The following is a 22,503-nucleotide window of genomic DNA, read 5'->3' as shown; positions in this document are numbered from 1 at the left end:
TTTTTTTTTATATCATTCTATACTGAAGCATAGATATAGTATATACATTGTTGTATAGATGTTGAGAGGTTCAAACTGCTGCCCCAGAACTCAGTACACCACTATCTGCAGTACTATTAACCTGTTCAGTGATACCGAACGGACACATGAGACTCCCGGCCAGGGGAACATTCTTAGACTAGTCAAGGACTTCAGCTGCACACAAACAAGACATCTTGCACTAGTAGTTATGGGTCTTATTCTCAAGAAGTCTCGTAAGTAAGGTGAAAAGTGTGAGATACAATTTAACCACGCAGTTCCACGAATAGCATACTGTCCTGAAGACCAACAGCTAGTGTGATGCTAGTGGACATAAATTCAGTCCCTTTCGAAAATTTCATGAAGTTTTCTTTCGACATATTTTCTCATTTTGTGATAGTGATCATGCTTGGCACATGATGACTTGTCGTAACTTCTTGATTCACCCTAACGTCTGATGATACCAGCATACAGTCACTGTTGTAGGTCACTACTACTGCATGCTAGTCTGTCAAACTAGGACGAATCATGCTTGATATCGACAAAGAAATGATCCCATTTGTTGCTTTCTTGTCCTTTTGATAGAACTTTTCTGTTCCCACCCAGTGATGTCCCAGCTGCTGTTCGCGGCCGGCCTGTGTCCGGACATGGAGACGTACGGCAGCTGGATGGCCTGGTGCGAGGACGAATTCACCTACTCAGTCAACATCACCTACATCTGCGACTGGACACAGACAATAGAGTCAGTTCTCACCCTCTGTCTCTTCTCTAGTAGACAGACGAGTTCAGCTTTCGGTGACAGTTTCACAATAACATTCTCGGCAAAGGTTAGAAACACTGACGAAAGCCGAACACTGCTGGATACTAAGGGACGCTGCCTCTCCCTAGCTTTGTGTACATTCTGAGTGTCAAGTTCACCCTAACATACTTACAAAAACGTGTGACTGCATTTTGAGATATAGATTAGTGTTGATTTCTTTTCAACTGCTCAGAAAATGGAGCAGATTGAGATTTTACAGTTGTAAAAAAGTTGTACTTCGCTTTGAACAAAGCCAACATTTTAAAAATCCACGTAGTATACATGCATGTATGTCTAGTATTGTATGTATCTATTGAAGTGTCTATTGCACTTCATAAACACATCCTTGTTTATGTTTTACTCTAGGCCATACAGTCGCGTCACCAAGTGCGCAGAAGCCGTATCACTGACTCTGAACTGCACCGACAGGAGGCGCTTGTTCGACGTGTTCATGTTGGACCTGCACAGACGTTTCTTCGCGAACTGCACTCCTCCTCAGGAGGCCGACTTCGACGCGCCGGACGACGTCTTCGCCGCCGCGGTGGCCATCCCGACCATCCTGGTGTGGGTCGCTGTGTTTGCTTGGACGTACTGGAACGCGAATAAGAGATGACAATGCCACAGTGGAATAATACAGCGCCGCTACCACAAAATGAGGAGGAATACATCGGGAAAAGATATTGACAAAGGATTTCTGTTGTTTTGATATCGGTTTACCTCAAAATCGTCCGCTACAGAAAGTCACGTATCGGCGGAACAGAATGTCTGGCTGGGTATCGATTCAGCGTGTGCACCAACATTCAAAGTCAGGATCATTCTCTTCGCTGGACAAGATCGATCTATAAGCGCCAGAAGTTAACTGGATGACCTTGTGCAAAATGAAAAGGACATCAGAGATTAGCCTGAATTCAATCAAGCCTCCTGTGACCACTCGCCGCCCTGTAACCGAGGGGAAAGAAACCCCCGGACAGCTGGAGTTTGCGTTATACAGACTAATGAGAGATATACACGCCAGTAGCATCCCGGTTATCATTGTACGTATGGATGCTATATATATTCACTTATATGCCCTTTGTGTGGGCCACACGTGAAAATAAGCGGAACATAATCATGTATAGCCGTGTACATAGAAGAGATCTGGTTGTTAAAACTCGTGGTGTACATAATGAAAGAAAACATGTAAATGCTATATCATTCACATAAAAGCAGGAAGAAAACAAAAAACCCTTAACTCAGAAGTAAGTTAAATCCGGTTGGATTTTAGAATGTCTTGTAGAGTATTTACTACATGAAATCCCTTTTAAGAACTGTGGTGAAACCCTTTGTGAAGTATTTATTACACAAACGTGTTGCGACGTCGAACATGACAAAAAATCGGGGTGCATATATAAAGTAAACCGCTAGGGGGCGCGGTGAGACTATCCCTGGCCTACTACAGTGTCTATAGATACGTGAATTACTGTTTATATTTATTGCTACTCTGGAGCAATGGTGGTGGGTAGAAAAGAGCTTCCAGGATCTTAGTTTTAAATCAAGAAAACACTTGTTGATGAATGTTATATTTACAGAAAAAGATAAAAGTTTAAGCAAACGAAATGAGCGAATTTCACTTCTTGCTGTGTCATCATGATTTCAACTTTTCAACGTTTACGTTCATTATGATAATCCGATACTTTTTGCAGCAAGCTAGCATGATTCCTTCTTTGTATGAGGGATCATATTGATAACTATTCCTGAAGCACAGGTCTATAGCCTTGTGTCAATGTGATGTCCTTGATATATGCAAAGAGGTCCAATTCATCAAACCAAGGAGACTTAAAATCAAACCGCCTCCAATACCGACAAAGAAGGACGTTTTCAGATTACCCGTTGAAACAATAGCGCAGCCATTATGACAATCTACCTTCCTATCTGTGCCCTCTATTACCCATTGTTATTGTCTAACAGCAGACCTTCGCGCTACCTGGCGCACCGCCCGAGGCTACCTCATTAGTATGTCTCCATGGCAACGCTTAAGACTAATCACCTAAAAGATGTCCAGCCTGTTGTCTGTTGGCTGAGACAGCTGCGTGACTGGCACGCCAGTTTCTTAAGCGACTCGAGAACGTTCAGACAGTGATTCTCTTTCCTTGAGGGCCTCCCACGAGCGCCGACTGTGCCTGGGTCTGTACTGTGTGCTGAAGGTACGTTCTTGAGTTTACTGTTACCGTTGTTTTACCTTAGATTGAGCGAAAAGGTAGAATTGGGAGGGTCGGTAGGTTAGGGGTTGTCCCAGATACAGAATTCAAGAGTCATACATGTAAATACATATCACAATTCATTGTGTATAGAATGTCCTAAAATACCACGCTAGACGCGTGTCTAAATACCATCTGATCAGAGTTATTATTCGTGCATGATCTAGCCTTAAATATGTTAAGACTGCTTCACGCAATGTCGCCAAGTCTACCCGTAATTGAACCCGATTTTATGGTATTTGGTTCTGCCGACCTACTTCTTTTCATCTACAAATGAGGTCAAGAAATACCAAGGATGTTTCTGGTTGAACCCCTCATTGGGAATGCATAACAATGAAAATGACCAATGGAAAAAAAGCAATGTATATGGGCCTTGTGTTACGTGTTGCTGTATTGTTGTTGTTTTTGTCAGTATTGTTTTTGTCCTTCTGTTGCCACGTGTGTATGATAAGGTATTTGTATTTGTGGTATTTGTGCAAAACCTCCCAGCATCAACAGAGACGTCAACCGTCAACCCTCAGTGTTGTACACATGTTGTATCTGTGCTTGGTGCATAATCTCTGACATTTGTTCCTTAGTTTTGATGTGTGCATTTCCATTGTTTCACGTGCATTCCTTAAATTGCAATACTACAGGTATCTTTCAATTGTCCAATAGAGGAAACCCTAGACAAAAGTCCATGAAAAATCAAGAGGCCTAAATGGTATTTAGGACAGAGAAGCCCGTTTGTAAAATGTATGGCATGGGCCTGCTGACACACACATGCTTGTGAAAATTGCTAGGTTGTCCCTTGGTTCTTATCTGAACGCCCAGAACACGCTTACATGTAAGTGGCAAAATAGACAAGTTTACCATGTCGGTATAGATTTGGTACAACACACCTAGTCTTAATGATATAACCACTGATGTTACATTACTGTGATTACAAACCAACGACATTATTATCTCCAGCTTTCCCCGCCATTTTATTTACTTTATAGTCTACTTCAGTCAATGTTGAAATATCTTTAAGCTAAGCCCTTTAAATTCCCATGTGTCCAACTAAAATAGAGTGGATATCCTCAGTGATACCGCACAGATCCGATAATTGACTAAACCAACGGGTTAAGTGTGTGGCTTGTAGCAGTCGGTAATAGGGTGTGACTTTAAACGACTTAACTTTGTCGTATAGACAGTATATTTAGTTCAAAGTTGGTTGTTAGCTTACTGTGTGGGTTAAGCGACGGTAGTGAATACATAGTTGTTAACTTTGAATGTACTTTTGGCACAGATAAATACTTTAAGCACAGTCTGCTACCTTGCTGCAGCTGCACAAGCAAAATGGCGACCATTCCTGTACATATGCGCCATTGTCGTACGTTCATAACTTCTCCTAGTGTCTTAGCAGTCTTAGTAGTTACAAACAATGAAACTATATATTCAGATGCGGATTGGGCAACCATTATCTTCTAATTATTTAGGATACATCAGCGTATGTGAGAGTCTTAATCGCCAGAAGAGGCATCTAGATACAGTAACACTGTTGAGGTTTTCTACTCTCTAAGCGGAGGTTAGGCTCCGGCTAGGTTTGACGTTTTTTAATGCTTTTTATTGAGCTTTCTATTTTGTCAGGTTTTCTTTTTTGGCTGACTGACTGGTGACTGAAACGCTTAAAGAAAAGTAAAAAAAAATTGGAGAGTACAAATTTGCAAAATTTGGTTATTGAAGGTGACGAGTTAATTTTCACTGTCACAAACCATTTCCCTAGACACATAAAGGCACCTATAAAACATGTTTGTCCAGACGAAAACACAGTCAGACACTCCGAAAATACGACTTTACGAGTTTCCTTCACCTCCGAGTCGGTTTGTCGCCGATGGAATTATTCCGGCTGACTGAACGAAACAACGAGTTTGTTTTTCAAGAAAAAGTGGAGAACTTAGATATAGAGTCCTACTCAACTGCGGCATATGATATGCGTTGTGATCTTGACATCCTGTTAAAGATTTATGGACAACTCAGAATTGTGAAAACAATAAGAATGCCAAGAAAGACGTAGATCTTACGTAGGTATCTGAACGCGAACGTCACTCGTTACCTAGGCATGGCTGCGATTCGCCAGTCTAACTACACTTGCGCACGAGCTCCAGTGGCCCGAGTGCATATCTATTGTTCTGCGGAGTCCAAACTTAGTTTTGTCCCTCGGGGCTTATGAAAATTAGCACATGTACGTGGGAGAAAAGAGGGAGGTGGCCAAAAGAACCTCTCCCCTCATGGGTCAGTGCGTTTGGATGCATTCTGGATATGTCGCCATTTTGAAGAAGACGTAATTAGGGGAAATTTCATGGCAACCTGAGTTTGTCTTCGATCTTATCTTAGACTTGACCTTGGTGTCTTCCAGCGGACCCGACTAACATCTGGTTCCCAGACTATCGGCGGAACAACACGACTAAGGTGGGTTAGATTACGTCCTGTAAACAACATGCAATTGGCGTCCACGGTTAGCAATTACTTTATGGTTACGCAAATCTCAGAGAACCCTTATACAATTACAATCATGCTTTTGAGTAGTTGACAACAAGCCACTCTTGGGGAGGAAACGTTACGTCACCCTTACATATCAGCGACGGTTCTGTTCACTTATCATTTTACTGTGTAGCTGTTCTATCTGGAATGACCTACATGTAGTCCATTCTACGGAACGTACTATACATACTACCTGAAACTGCGGCGCTTCCTAGGAAAGATAAAGAACAGACCAGATAGGGTAGCCTCTACCAGGCTCCACGGGTGCTGGAAAAATAGTAGGAATTGGCCAAATAGACGGAAACTGTAGCCCTTTAGCGGATTAACTCCTCTGGCGTCCTCCGACTACCCGGCCAATTTCTACTATTTCTACTATTTTTTCAGCGATCTGTGGAGCCTGCTAGAGGCTTCAGATAGGGATGAAATCTGAATATTTGATACTTTGTAATGGGGCATAGGTAGGCACAGATAAACTAGCTACCATTTTGGCACTGTCAAGGGGGGGGGTACATTCGTGGTGGTTTTCACTGAATTAAACGTTGAAACTGCCCTCCAGTATTTTAATGTGAAAGGGAAAATGTTCGGTTTGGTGAGTAGGTCACTGTCAAAAAACATAAAACCACCGCGCACGTTTTCTCATGTTACAGTACTTAAGTATTCTCATGTCATTCTAAGACCACTCGGTGCTCACGAGACACGTAACGTTACCTCCGATTTACCGTAAAGAACTAGGGTGGGCGAGACTTCGTGACCGGTTTTCATTATCTTTTCTTGATTGGACTCCATCAATGGACGACTAATGTCTTGAAAAATGGGACAATGTATGCTAAGACACATTTTTTCTTGTACGCGTAATCAATTTCATGGATGATTCCATTCAGAATTACTATCTTGAGAGTTTACTAGACCATGTAAACGCCTATCCTCATAGATTATAAGTTTACCGTAGTACTAATGATATGTTGCATTTTTACACTGTTGCATAATAAGGTCCTTCAAACCTGCCTAGACGTTATGAAAACGTGAAGACATGGCTGCTTGGAGGCATCAGGTGCATAAGGAACGCCACAATAATTAAATCATATGGATGACATCCCCCGCAGACTCTAAGTCAAATGCGAGTGCGAAAAAAAGAAACAAATTTTCAATATAGAGATGTTGTAACAAGGACTGAATCGACACAAGAATTGGTCTCACAGCCCTTATTTTTATTCCTGTATCCAAGATGTACAGGGACTCGTGTATTAGCCTACTAGGACCAACTACACGTGCACTCAAGGCTACCACACTAGTGTCAGTTTTTCAACTATCAGATAGTTTTTCTTCTACACCTATACTCATGGCTACCTCACTACTGTAACTTCTAAAAGTACACTCACAGGACATTTTATTGCCATGTTGACCTCCTCCAGAGGAGAACAATATTTCTTTCTTTTTTTTCAAAATCAAGCAAAAATTGATGTCATCCATGGAATTTACTTGCTGTGACCTAAACACAGGTTGATTGGTCCACGGAGGTTAAAAACATAACATTAACCTTGATTGGTCCCTCCGTGCATCGGTTCCGATGTTGTGGTGACCTTGAGTTCACGGGTAGCTGCAGACTTGCCTTCATTTGGGTCACCTCCTTGACCCCGTGACCTGGCCTCATTCTGTCGCCATCAACATGTTTGTCTTCTCGTGATGTACAGTCGTTTCCTTGTCTTTCCAAAACATTACGTTTATGTCTACAAACTTTCTTTAATCACTGGCCTCACCTATGCCCCGGGAGGCCACTAGTGTGTGTGTGCTCAAAACAAATATACCACCCAGGTTTACACAGACCAACCAACCCTGCCTACCCCGCCTACCCCTAACCTAATTTAAGGCCACGACTTGGATCAGTTAAACCAATTTCCGCCAAAGTTCAGTGACTTCTTATATGTTATCCCATGCACTTAATCCCAAGTCCGCTACCTAGACCTAGACCTAGACCCCTACTCTTATTGGACCACTGAACGTAACATGACATGTGTACTTGATCCCAAGTTACAATACTTACAAGGCACTGTAACGTACTAGTACGTACTAGCTCAGAGTACGTTACAACGCTTATCACTATCAGTACTTCAGATAGCCCCGAGTACTGCCCAACCTTGGACAGGCTTTGGGCATAGACCACGGACTAGATCCGTCCGTCTTGTGTAGTTGGTTGCCCTTCACCTGAAGTGGCCCTTCTGAAATCAAGACAAATATGTCTACGTAGACGGTTCGGTAGAGGTGTGGAAAGGTGTTTGAGGTGTATTCATTTGTGTCAGGTTTCCCTTTGCGTAGGGGTGTGAAAAACTTACACTGATGAAAACACGACATCAATATCTACCATTGATCTCCAGGTTAGACTAGAGGATAATTCGACTCCTCTGGACACGACATGTTTCATTTTACCGCTCGTAACTGTGCCAGTCAGGCATGTAAGGGGCAGAAACCACAGCAATATTGATTATAAAATCGTGTGACATATTCATACCGGTAACATAACTGCAATATCTGCAGTGCTTTGTTTTTGTATATGTCCTGAACTTAACAAATCACAGAAGTTATTGATTTCGTAAGGTGATTGAAAGACAGTGCAGTCGGGTGTAGTTAGGGGTGTTTATAGCTTTGATAAATAGGCTTGCTCCACTGACAGGTGAATTCGGGCGATGTGCCCATCATTGAGATCTTAGATCTGGCAAAGAAGTGTGACGTCACACCCAACGTTAGGAGCATCCCTTATTCCTCATTATTAGCCCCCCCCCTTATCTATACTTTTTCAGGAGGGGATATGTAGTACTATGACTGGACGTGTTATGCAGGATTACCAGGGTCAAACGACCTGAGTGCACTCCCCTCGTAAAAAGATGATATGAAATGCAACCGTGGCGACAGATACCACGCAATGTCGCCCATGTTGGTGCCCTAATCTAATGATGGGACGTTGGAGCGAAGTCAACACTCAAGTTAGGTTTACGGGTAGTCAAAACACAGTCATAGAAACAAAACTGTTTCGACTATCATACCTGATACATGATCATGTACATACGTCAAATGCAATTCCACTTATGTGCTTGAACGAAAAGTACTGTTTAGATTGAAATCTACATGCTCGGCGTGTTATTGAAAGTTTTCCCTGCAACATGATATTCAATGAATGAAAGTGCCATGTAAAAGTGAAATCTCAATCAAAGAGACCTCCCAAAATAGCTTTCAAATACTTGATATTATAACTTTGTTTACCATTCATAACACCCGAAACACGATCAATTCTGATAATGGACAAATCTCAGTTGATTTGAAAAATAATTTAAAAAAACAAACAGAAAATTCCAATGACATCAAGAACACAAAAGATTGAAGATGGCAACGTTAACCACTGGGGGTCACGCCATCCTTGAACCCGATTGTTTACCCGTATGTAACAATACACGCACGTCATCGTCCTGATTGAAGCCAATGAGAGGGATTGTAACATCATTGTTCGGTGTGTTCTAGCGCTTGTTGTAGATAAATCATGTGACATTTTATACTTTCACCGTGCAGTGACAGAGGTGTGTGACAATTGCGACTGTGACAGGGTTCTTATCCGCCGAATGGTACCAATGTTTTATAGTAATGATAATGTATGGCAGTAACATTTCGCCCGTAGGGGCAGAGAAATCAAATAACGATTATGTGCTTTATCTAAACTAACGTGATTCCATAGGCCCTATAACTGGCCTTGTAAATAGACTCGTTTTATATGTACACCCCGATTCATCCTAAAATGGTACGTTCCAATACCCCATTCTCACACGATGAAATCCCCATAGACAGAACACGATACGCTATCTCTGAACTGTGCCCCGTCTAGGCGTGCCACACCGTTTCTCCGCGCCCAGAGACAATATATTGGTTATTACTAAGGTCTGATTGAAAACCCAGGCTTGTAGACTTCACATTGAACAACAAAAACCGCAAATCCGGAGGACAAATCCCAGACGACAGCGTATCGCGCCATTTCGAGGAAGGCGGGAGCTTTTCTGCGAAGACTTCCTTCTTTTAGTTCTTCTATTGGCATGGTGATCTGAATGAGACAGCAATATTTGTACTTCCTCTCCTCACAACTGTGACAGTCTTAAGTTTCTTTGATCATCGATGTAGTGCCACTGGATCTTCCTGCTGGTAAGACAACTTCTTGGTTCAGTTATTTGACGGGTTCAAACTTCAATGTAGTAGGACAAGAATATCAGTAATGTAGAATATAACAAAACGAGCTCACTCACTGTTGTTTATGTGATACTGTCAGCGGAAACTCATGACCCATGGTAATCGTAACAGATGCGTTAAGTCTAAACATGACAGTGTATGCCGAAGTTGTATGAGGTACACCAGCTCATGTTTTATAGATACAGTATATCAGATATATAGTTACAATAAGATGAGTGATAGTAGCGATAGCACTGATAGTCGTGTGTGAGGGGGTGGGGTATGTTTTGTTACTTGACATTACGCTACATGTAGCAAGTTGTTCTCTACCTTCCGCCTTTCATTCGTAAGGATTCGGTTGTATTTTTCCAGCTCTACCGATCCCCTTGAATCTGCCCTTTTGTTTTAGTCTCTTTCATCACAGAGATCATAACTCCATTTCTGCCTAGTTTCTAAAATCCTTTTTAAAGACCCCAAACCCTCGCCTTCACTTACATAGTTGTTAAATCCAGTGGCCTTTGCCATGCCCACCAGCATGGGTCCAACGTGCAGAAAAACGGTTCCACATGTTTCAACACGCTTGTCGTTTTCTTGGCCTGTCTGTACTTTGCCTTGCATTAAAGAGACATATCAAAATACATTCTTAGTAGTAACGTTATATCTAGCACTTAGGTAAAGTTTGGGAAAGGGGAGAATTTTGTTTGATCAAGGATGTTCCCCAAATTTTTCCAATACTAGTTTGAATTTACGACGATTGGAACTGTTTTACTAGCAAGAGCATTCATTTTGGTTGCCACTTGCCAGTAGGTTTGGGTTTCCTAACTCGTTCCAGATTTCCCGTTGACACCTGATCGCTACTGTTTGATTCGTCCGTGTATGATCTATGGTTCTAGGCCGAGGGCAATGTCTGTGTTATTGTTTGCATATGGCATACACTGATGTGCACCAAGAATAGAAACGGCAACGATGTTTACCTCCTTTTAGAAAGGATCCAGATGTAACTTATGTAAGTGAAAAGGGAAGACCCCAATTGTGATTTGGGCTCAGTTCCCACATTTTGATACAAGATATAGTGGTAGCATAGCTTTACTGTCTTCTCTAATTATTCACTGGCTACTCTGCAGAGAACAATTGTTACCTATAGCCTTTCATAGTACTACTAATTGCATTTAGCCCACATGGGCAAGAATGGGCAAATAAAGATCATCATCATTTATAAAGATAGACCAAACCTGAAACACAAGGTAAAATAACTGAAGAATTATGAATGATTGTTTTATGAGCTTTAAAGGTACCAAGGTCTTATTTTACCCGGAAGTCTGCTTTCATATTGTTGTTTGTGTTTGTGAATTTAAGAGGGTGAAGTTATAGTAACCTGTTTGTCGATGTTAACTACATAAATATAACTATAAGATCAGTTGATGCATGTTTGTCCAAATACCTTTACTGGCATGGGAACGAGACATGTAGCTAGGTCATTCTGGCTGTTTGTAATTGACCACTAGTGGTCCAGTTTTCAGAATGGGCCGGGAAGGATCGTACAGAAGGGTTGCATAGGATCAAGAGTTTGTGTATAATATTATGTCGTTCTGCATTTTCCTTAGTCAACTTTCTGTCACAGAATATCCTGCGTGTGTTTCGTGTATGACAATGGTAGTTTTATGTACAATAGTTACACAACCACCTACCCTATGTTTCTTACTGGTTTGTCCCCATGCAGTATGTACACTTATTGTTGACCCGCAAGGCGGATTGAGCTTTGTCCGTCCTAGACCTAATCGTCCAGCCTTCTGTCCTGCGGTGGACCCCAACTTACACCATACGGTATACACCACAGTCACGTATGAATTAAACAGGCCTTTATCGGCGTTTTCTCAAGCATGAAACGTAGTCTAGGCCGCTAAACGATAACCTTTTCCCCTCCGTTAGCCAGTATTGATTAGTGACTCTCTGACTTGGCGCTGGCAGACACTAAGACAGCGGTACAGCCGACAGATTCACGCAGAAGTTACAGTAATTGTTTCACGTTCCGAACAGTGGAAGCCATTCGAAGTGTGATAAATTGTTTCTAGGTGATGGCTACCACATATCCATGCTGTAAAAGTTTAATGCACGAACGCGCTAAAAAGGAAGTCATAATTCTTAATCGCGCCAGTTTTATTTATCACTGCACTTTATAAGGCATAGAGTGTAGTGCGCTCTGTAACGATATGCCATGCCCATAGGTCACAATAGAGACGGTGCAGCAGGCAGTCGTCTGTTCTAAACTTAGCAAGGTCAACTATCGTTCTGTCATTGATATTAAACATCTTCCAGATATCCCGAATCTGATGCTAGACAGGGAAAAAATAGAAAAAGAATTCGTCTAAAAGAATGCATGATTATTTTGAATAACTGAATGATAATTTCTGCGATAACAATTGATTGGTCACACAGAAATGGTGAACAGCCAATAAATAGTCTGAATTTCTGTTCCATTCTTATACAAGTCTGGGCATTGAGAGAAAACGACGCGTAAAGGGTTTGTAGACTACATAAAAGTTGTTTTCTTCCGTTGTACATCTCTAGTATGCCAACCTCTCTATCTCTGACAACTTTGACCGGGGAAGAGCATTACCGCGAAGTGTCGAACATTCTCCGAAATAAAAGAGCCTTTCACTTTACGACAAACATGTCAACACTGATGCGCATGCGAATGTTGTCAATAGAACGAAGAGTGCTATGCCTCGTTAGCAAGCAATAGTTGACGAGTCCCGGTCTCCTGGCGTTGTGGCACGTACAGGAAAGTTTATTTTTATCCCGTGACCTTGGTGACCTTTGCGACGCTTGGCTTCCCCCAGTCGTCAATCACACACAATAGTCGGCTTACCTGTGGATCAAAGGTGAAAGGGAGGTGGAGGCTAAAAGTTCCTACATTATTACTAAACTGTTTACGCATTTGTCCAGTACCTAGCGCCCCTGTAATCTTGTTTACTTTTAAGATTATGATTGTGTTTAGATGAGGGTTGTATAAAAGTCTCCCAGTATGTTTAAATGCAACCTTATGTTTGTATATGTGTGGTCTAAATCCTTCGGTTACATGTTCATTGACAAAGCAAGCTTCACTCATGACTGGAAATATACTTCTGACATTACCCGTGGATTGGAAGGCGGGGTCCGTCAAGTCAAATATAGACCTGAACAAAGGGAGACCTGTAAATAACAGATAACTGTGGCAGGGCGGGGATTTATCATAAGAATGTCAATGTTTATAGGTGGGGCGCTTCTGTATGTTTAAGTGGAGTGAGTCACTAATGAGACCGTCAACAATGTTGTTTGTTTATGCACTAACCTGTGCATGTGTGTTTGTGCATGTTCACTAAGCTCGGTTGTAACTCATATCTGACTACTGAGTCACGCGTGCCTGTAGTAGATGATAACGTCAGGTGATGGACATCTTATTGTTCTATTGATAAGAATCAACATTCCATCTCAGGTATTTTACCGCCGGCGACATGATGGGAGGGGGGGCGGTGTGTTTTAATTACAGGGTCTGATACATACCAGGCACAATCATCGTCGTTCGAACGAGCAAACACAATGAACATTGAAACCTCTTCAAGTGGACAACAACACAACAATTAGTCGGTTTGCTACGTTTTATCTCAAAGATTACTTCAAAGATTATACTTAAGCATGCGTGTCTTCTCTTGATTTGTACTACACTCAAGGGTGTCTGTAAGTCTAGAGAATAGTAGAATCAGACAACACATATTATCATGTCGTTCGTTTTTCACCACCATTATCAGCATGGTGTAGGTAAGTTATAATCAATTGTAGGGACAGAGACACTGATACCACTAGTTACAAACTCATAGCAGAAACGTTGCAGCGTTTTGTGTGTTTTTGTACACATCGGTGATTGTTAAATCTTATATTTGAAATATTTCCAATGAGTCAGAGGTCAACTTTTTAATGACGTTGGAGTCATCCTGTTTTGCGCGACAAACTGGCGCCTGGCACTTAATGGACTGGAAAAAAAGATTGACTTTTGACTTTCCTTCATCAAAGGATTGGCGAGAAGATGAGTCAAGCCGATAGAAAAATATCAAATCGTCGTTCATTGACGTTAGCACACCTGTAATTATGTATGTCAAGGGTGTTTTGACGTTTTTTTAACAATCGTTTATGGAGCAAAATGCATCATCAACGTCAAATGTGGGATTGCAGGTTTCGCGTGGTCTATTGCTTTTCACCAGAAGTTAGAATTGTAAGAGACGAAAGAGAGGGAGAGAACCATAATTTTATTAGATAAAACGTCCCTACCCACGCAATGTACGCGTCTACAACCCATTATTTCACCACTTATCGTATGTAAATATTATACTTAACTATTATAAAGTAGATAAAGTGTTACTGAAAAAAGCTATATATATATAGCTAATAGTACCTAATTGACATGCCCTTGCTGTTATTCCACTGTCTTGCAAACATTGACCATTTTCAAAGATCAAAGGTCCTGTAAAGGCAAAAAAGTTAAAGCTTTAAAGTTTTTGAAATATTTCAGTCTAGACACGCAGACCTCCCGTATCTCTTTCATTCCCATTAATGGAATCATTTTCAGCAATGCAATTTGTAGGGATTCGGCGCGCAAGCTCCCCACCCACCCTCTCACGGATATTTCATATATCATCTTCTTATTTGGCAATTCAAATTCCATCTACGCTAGGCCCGTTCCACGTAAACGGATTTCTGTAGCTGGTTCTAATCTTTTTGGACACGGTCATATCGGCAAACGTCAGTGGTTATTATCGCTGAATGTGCAGATCATGAATATGCCGTGAGAATATCGCTTAGCGACGATTTACTACACAATAATCCGTTACGATTCTCCGTTTTGATATCTTAACATTCATGAAGGAAATATTACGTTTCGAACGTCAGCATGCGCAATTAAGTAAATGTCCCTTAACTTCTGTATCAATCATCCTCTGTCAGGTTATCTTCATTTCTCATATTAATTCTATATGATGTCAGGACTTACCTAGTAACAGACATCTATAAACATATCTTGTTTATAAAAACAGATGACTGCAGTTTGCTAAACAGCCGCTAGGGGAACACTTAGTGGTTTGTGCACGCCAGGTCATGATTATACGTCTGAGGACATTAAGCAGCAATGATAGCTCCCCTGCCGCGACGAACCTTCAATAAACACAGTTGAGTCGGTATCGGTTACACCAACTTAATTTTACGATCTGGGATTTCCAGATACCTTGTTGCGTTGTAGAGTGGTGTAGAGTTTGTTTGCATAGACCTGGCAGTACTTAGTGATACCAAGAATATAGTTTCTGATACCTCCTTTGTTTTACCATCGGTAACATGCTGTTCTCGAAACCTGTCGAGGTCCTATGTGATCAGATTTCGTCTGTAGAATAAACTTACATTTGTTTCTGGCAGTAACGTCTGGGGTACCAAATTTTATATATTGGAGACGACATGAATCATCTCAATGGGACTGGCATATTCTCCAAGCAGATGTTGCGGGTTATATTTCCATGATTCTGTTCTTCTTGCATTCTTCACATGACCGTCCGGATCTCATGGTACGAGTAACGTTTACAAATGTAACCTTTGGGGTACGCACTTTCGTAGACTAGTTCATGATTACATATTCTGAATAGAAGCTAGTGCTTCATGTTATGCGCAATGTATCATATCTCTTTGATTAATCTTAGAGAGAAGAAACGTGATTTTGTGTTTCTCATATTAAAACCGGACAGGCCCCTAGTGTAATACATTGTCCTATACAGTCTGATTCTAATATTTCTACACTGTAGAAGCCCAGATAACCTTCTGATACCGCGCCAGACGGAAATAGCGCGGGCGGTATCACACTGCCAGCGGTATCGACACTGTATCATGTAAAAGCCCTGTGTAATTTAAAAGGCCGTTCTCGTTATAGACTGTTGATTGTTAATGTCTCAGATTTAATGCCTCCCAACGGCGATAGGCTGGCTTTAATTTCTTGAGTTTCCCCTTAATCACTGTTGGGGCGTGCAAAACACGGAAAGGTTAGCCAAGTTCATGTGTGCTGTTCGTGTAGGAATGACATGCAGCGGCCTGGGTATCTATAGGGAAACTATGAACTTCTTGTGGCTTTTTAGGCCCGGTGTACACACGAGTTTCCAAGTACACTCGGAGCACACTCCTAGACTAAGTGTGCTTGGAAATAAGTGTGTAAATCCAGCCTTATTTGATCAGGTCCAGTAAAAAATAATCAAAAAATACTTGCTGTCTACCTGACACCATATGTAACCACAAAAATATACCTTTGAGAAATAGGAAAGTTCACAGTTGAAGTAGATTTTTCATATAAAAGTACATCAAAGCAAGCCGGAAAGCCTTTCGCACTATACTGCGATGTTGTAAATGAGGTGCTAGAGTTTAACAAATATCAATAATGAATACGATTAACTGTGTGTACATGTAAACACAACTATGTGTTTTGTAAATGATCTGGGTTGTTTTGGAATTTCGCTTATCTACCAAATTTCAATAACAATTACCTTATACTGGATAACAAAGTTACACTCATTACACAAGTAAATGTTAGGTCGAAGAATATTCGATTAACTAAATAAATAATCAGTTCTTGTATGATCTCGACGGGAAGTTTTGTATTTCGGTGCAGTGTCATTGAAATGAGAAGTGGTTACTCTATACGAAGAACTTTATTTCGTACTTCTCTGTCCAGGCGCATTATAGACCATGACTTTTGCTCTAAGTATGCTTTGGTCCTTTGGGTTTGGCCCTTAATTCCGATTTTAATTAGTCAGAGATATATAAATACATGTCAAGTAAATATATGGTATGACATCAGTTGGTCTTCAAAATCACATTTTTGATATTGCCATAGGTTTTGACAGCTACAAATGTACTTGATGTGTACTCCCGACGCATTAACGTGTATGTGTATCACTGACACGCATGTATGACCATGTATGTGGTGATGCTTGCAGCAAGGAAGGAATTATAGGTCTCTAACCTCCTTGCTGGTTACTGAACACTTTCGCAATGGATGGATTTTTGGCTTGTCCTCACCTAACCTTAAGCTATTGTTTCTCAAAGTAAACTCTCCTGGTAAAACTCTGATGTGTAAATAATGAAACCGTTCCTAACTGTGAGGTAAAGATAAACGTACACTGTACGCTACAGTGGTTCAAGCTAGGCTGCAGCAGAATTTACACTTGTTTACACAGGGATCCCGGTACACGACAGGTTCAAGCACAGTGAAGTATCAATCACTGGCAAGGTCCGGATATGGAAAAGTGCCTGGCATGTCGGGGCTACTGTGGAAAGATAGTAACAGGATGGCAGGTAGAAGGCTTGGGCTGTCCCTAGGGGATAGTTACATTGTACTTCAGTCTTTTTTTCAGCTGTATAGCCCTTTAGTTTAATGTCAAGGGATAGATAGAAGTGAGATGTGTGGTATTCTTTGCTTAATCTTAACGTTGAAATACCAGGAACGGTTGCTGTTCGTCACTGAGTTATAAAAATGTAATCTACATGAATCAGACTACTGTATTGTAGTGCAACATTGATATAAAATAAAATAAAAGACAACATTCAAATCACACATTGCCTTTACCAACATAGCCTTCGACTGCTGCCGATATACCTAATTGAAAGTATAATCCCTGTCCAGTCCTCTCAAACCAGATGTATAAGACATTTCTTCTTAGATACACAATTGCTTGGTTGTCTTTTTGGCAAATAGGTTCGTTTCACTGCGGTGTATGTATGTCTAGTAACACCGTCATGCCACACAAATATCCTCTTCAGAAGCTCCTACTCAAAGCTAGTCGCCATCGCCTTCATGTCGAGGACGCATTCAACTTTATAAATTCCACTTTTGTATCTACTTCAGCTCGCGTCTGCACCGACCATTGCCCATCCGTGTCACGACATGCATGCATCCGGAATGTTTTACAGAATAAACCAGTCTAGAGTCAGGACGGATTAAATAAGCTTATTTAGCGATATCCAGACTCGCCAGATGGAGTATCACAAAAAGCACACCACATGTAAGTCGTGTTTATGGAAAAATCTTTCGTCGTTAAGGAGATTAGTCTTTTGCCTGTCAACCGGGCTCAACAAACTTCTCGCGCAATATCGGTTTTGTTGGTCTTGAAGGCTTTCCAAGACTTACAATGCGTTCCAGTTGGGTGAACTGAAAGTTGTTTGCCATTGACTTTGCTTCTCGGTGAAAGAATCTGTTGACGATAAACCCCAGACGGGAGTCTCGGTTACTCTAAACAGATAGGAAAGTCTCTCTGTGTGCGTGCGTACCAAATTGCCTGAATCTCTCTCTCCAGTCACGAATCTGCTCTGCCTTACTCATCACTCTCCTGGTCTCGCGAGACCTTGCGAGACACCGTGGAGGATTCACTAGTGGGCTGGAAGTTTTCAGAGTAGACATTCAAAAATCTCAGTCGAACCGACTGCTGGGTCAACATTGTTTGTGACATGATGTAGCCTATCAAAACTTGGAACTGAAAGACTGGAGAAGTATCCAGTGAATCCTTGCGCTATTATTGAGAGAGAGGCTGACCCGAATCCTGCGCGACCTGTTTGTTTGAAATTCATTACATCGATATTATTGTCATCCCAAATCGTACATACTACTTCTTCCTGGCGATACACGTCACATATGGCGCACAGATATATAGGCAACGACCATAAGAACTGTCGATTACAGGTTTGATACAGTCTTTACGTGCCTGTAAAGTCTCGTGTCAGGAGTAAGTTTTAGTTGGTCCGTATGCCTGAATACCGATGTCGAAAATTGGGTGACTCTACTCGACCGGTATGTTGCATAGGAAGTTTACAGTTTTATCACATGCATACATAGTTTCCAGATGACGCTCAGTCTTACGTCGAGGCCGAATGTTTAGATTCAGGGCAGGTATTCTGTGTTAAACTGTTTATATGCTTTGACGCAATCATAAGGCATGGGCGTGGGGTACGACGTCAGTTAACGTTGGAGAAGCCTTTCTGTGTGCTCAAGGTAAAAGTAACTGTTACAAAGTGCCCTAAGGGTCCTGGCGGCTTTCTGTCGTCCCCTACGCAATGTCTGGTTCCTGAAAAAACAAAATAGGACTGACAGGTTCTACGTAATACATGCACTTGTTTTCCCATCCTGTGTATGGCCTGAAACCTCCAACATAGACTGATGACAACGAACCAATGTTCAGACTGACACAATGTCTGGTTCCTGAATTGAAAAAAAAGTAGGACGGGCAGATTTAACGTAATACTTGTTCTACGTAAAACTTGTCGACTGTGTATGGCTTGAAACCTCCAACCATAGACTGACGACAACGAACCAGTGTTCAGACATGTTCCATTACCAGTATGACCAAGGAGGTTTTATCAGTCTAGCATGACCTATTTATGTCGCGCCTCTGGCACAGAAAACAACAGGTGTCAATGGCACGGTGCCTTTCTACTGCCGGAACTAAAGTTACAACGGAAGCAGCCGGGCTTCGCTTAAGGACAGGGACATTAATCTTCATACTGGGACGAATAGCTTGTTTTTATGTGTCTATTACCTTGTTTTATCCGTTTTTGTTTTCAACATGGACGCCTAGTCAACGACATGGTACCTCCCAGTGAAGTCCAAAATAAGGCTTACATCGGCGTTGCTCTGAATTTTTCATCTCTATTGCAACATTTCAAATTTTAATCTATATGATTTTGACCCACGTTTCTCTTTTCAAGTAGGACCTTGAAGCGTCATGGACTTAGATACTTAACTACCTTGTTCAAGTCCATCTGTGAAATACTCTGTGAGATCTAACAGATGGATCAGAGTTTACAATGCCATTGAAAACCGTTGTGAGGTGACGCACGTCGGCATATAACACTTGAAAGCCGTCCGTTTGTAAGGAGATGTTAACATTCGGCAAACAACTTTAATAAAGGATGTTTCCCGAGTTCAACGCCCCAGTTCAAAAGGACATTGGCCTTGTCGTTTGGCGGGTAGGACGCATACCAGAACCAGGGGGACATGTCAATTAGCCATGAGGGGATATGTTCATCGTCATTAGTGCTATCAGATATTGCTGTGAGTCATTATAATCTCGCTGATTCAATCAATTCCGAGTTATGTTCTCACAGACTGCAGATCGCATTTCGTAAACAAGAAAAACAAGATATTTCCCACGACCCGGGTGTTTGTAAGGTCCATTTTCTGCCATGTGTGGTCTTCATGGTATGATTACTACAGCTAGTCCCACAGTCCAGGAGATTTGGAAGTAGATAAGAATTCACCAAATAGGCCAAGGTTTCGTCCTTTTGGGACATTCAGGCTCGCAGAACATCCTGCCTCGTTAGGATGTAGGAAACGATACATAACGTTATCTAGGTTAATTTCCTCCCGATAGGACAATTAGTGGTGCCATGTCAGGGTTCGAATCCCCTGACATGCCACTTGTGTTCGAATCCCCTGACATGCCACTTGTGTTCGAATCCCCTGACATGTCACTTGTGGATTCGAATCCTCTGACTTGCCACTTGTGTTTGAATCCCCTGACATGCTACTTGTGTTCGAATCCCCTAACATGCCACTTGTGTTCGAAGCTTTTGTTCCTTGTACACATTGTATGTTGCACTGATAAAATCAACTTGAGTGCAGTGCCACAATGCCCTTGTCTCTGTACTATCTAAACCCATGGTAGTTTGTGGCCAAACGTCTGGACGCATTTTACCGGAATTTGAATGTTGGATTTCTATAAAAGATTGTCATCTTGGTTCTTCTATTTACAGCGGTTAAATCACTCTCATTCAGCGTAAGGATTAGTTTTAGATTCTCATCTGTTATTCTGGCCGAATTACAGATCCACGGACACACACTGGTATCCATGTTTTGACTTTGTAATGACAACGCGTCTTCTGGCGCCTTTTTTTCTTGTCGAGTCGGTATCTTTTATTAAATCAGACGGCGGGCATTGACCTTTAAGTGGCACTCGTAATAAATACGTGATCGAATTACTAAAGGCCAGAACGTGGAATCACTTGAACTCTGTATTCGCAATCTCCTGTATCACAGGTGCGTCGTACACCACGCCCAAAACCGTAACAAAGTTCAATCAAAGCCCTTTTCAATAGTAACCCAGTCATACCAACGCTGGACTTCTAGGTAGGAATATTTTCAATTTTGTTGTCGTTCTCCGTCGAGAGGCTGTTCCCTCAAACGTCGAGACCCCCACGTGACCGTGTTGTCCTTCCCATCTATCCATCAAGCGACCCAGATCACGTGGTCCCCACCACGGGCCCGTAAGTGGGCGGACGTGACCTCGGCCTAGTTTGAGCGGGGAGCGTGGGGAGTACCGCCGACTGACGAGGAGTCATGTGGGGATAGCCTCGCGGAGTAGTACACAATACAAGTGTTTCTAGATCTAGAGCTCACCATGCCGTCTGCTTTTCTGTTGACAGAACTGAAGACACGGGGACCATGATGAGATGGGCCGTGCACTAGTGCTGGCTACCATGTGCCTAGCAGGTAAGACTCTACATTCTTCTACACCCTCTAATATCTTATCGTCAAGTACATATATATGGCAATCGTGCTTCTTAGCGGTTGCTGAGAAGCTAGTGCTACCGTCTGCAAAGTGCACTTGGCGTGTGTGCAGGTGATTAAACACTGGCAGCCCGCATCATGCAGTCTCAACCGCCAAGTCCACCCGCACAAAATTCTTGGCAGGATTACCCCCATTTACAACATAGATGACGCTCCATAGATACATAGATGGCTATCGTGGCGCACCCCGTTCGTTTACTCACGCAGTGGCGCAAAGTCAACATCAAATAGCCGACATGCTGTAGTTCAACAAACCAAGTACACCGCTAGAGCCTTGTGTTGGTTTAGTCGCGGTGTACCGCCACAATTCAAAGCCAGCCAGTCTCTCAGTGACATTCAAACGCGTTTCTAAGGACCTGCGGGAACGCCATTATGATTTAAGCTATGAGGCTTAGGTTTTATACAAGCCATTGCCTTTGTGTGTATTTTGAGTTAAAGCTGCCAGCAATAATGAACCAGGTGATGGTAAATGGTACTCCCGATCCCAAGTTCGCATCGGCTAGCAAACGAAGTGGTCCTTGTGCTAACGTGACATGACTCTATGTTGCGTGTTATACGTGCGTTCATATCATATCATAAGTGCTAACCATAGGGAATGCCATAATCACTATTGTAAGATGTCGCAAAAGGCATTAATAGCCGTATTTAGGGCAGGTCCAGGTGTGTGGCGCACACAATGAACAGTGCGTGGCCAATATGTATCTCCTTGTCCCATGTTTAAAATCCATGTAACATCATATAACATAATTCCATCAGAGTACCTAATTCCGCCACCCTGAAGAGATAGGTCCAAACAGATCTCAAACCCACTGTTTTTCAAAGTGGCGGATTTATGTAACCCGGCGGATAATGTTAAGGGGATGTTACATTGTATCAATATTTGCGTTCCCGCGAACCTATGATATCCGCAATTATTTGTAATCAACAGGAGTTTCATCTAGTTTGTAGTGTATGCATGATGGTTTAAATCACATAACGTTACATATGTTAGGCCACACAGTGCGGTCTTTAATTGTGTTCTAATGCCCTTCGGTAAGTATCCCGTACGGTGGTATCAGACTACACGTTCTTATCGATCCCAAGGTTCAGTCTATGTTGACAACAGACTGTGGCAAGCT

At 42.0% G+C, this 22,503-nt stretch overlaps 1 protein-coding gene across 8 annotated transcripts in view; it reads left to right on the top strand.

Annotated features, from left to right (window-relative positions):
* Nucleotides 1-22,503, top strand: part of LOC136447480 (receptor activity-modifying protein 3-like) — a 46,604-nt gene that overhangs the window by 7,843 nt on the left and 16,258 nt on the right. For 2 of the 8 annotated variants that reach the window (XM_066446465.1, XM_066446466.1), the window contains exons 3-5: nt 625-760; nt 1,184-3,000; nt 21,049-21,307. In XM_066446465.1, the coding sequence (XP_066302562.1) occupies nt 625-760; nt 1,184-1,430 (383 nt within the window). In that variant the 3' untranslated portion in view covers nt 1,431-3,000; nt 21,049-21,307. Of the gene's footprint in view, nt 1-624; nt 761-1,183; nt 3,001-5,406; nt 5,488-9,356; nt 9,739-20,925; nt 20,945-21,048; nt 21,308-22,503 lie in introns of those variants that run through there. The other 6 variants (XM_066446459.1, XM_066446461.1, XM_066446458.1 and 3 more) reach the window with 6 other exon arrangements.

This window comes from Branchiostoma lanceolatum, chromosome 13 (assembly GCF_035083965.1).
Source record: "Branchiostoma lanceolatum isolate klBraLanc5 chromosome 13, klBraLanc5.hap2, whole genome shotgun sequence".
Classification (NCBI taxonomy): domain Eukaryota; kingdom Metazoa; phylum Chordata; class Leptocardii; order Amphioxiformes; family Branchiostomatidae; genus Branchiostoma; species Branchiostoma lanceolatum.
This window is presented reverse-complemented; position numbering and strand designations above follow the sequence as displayed.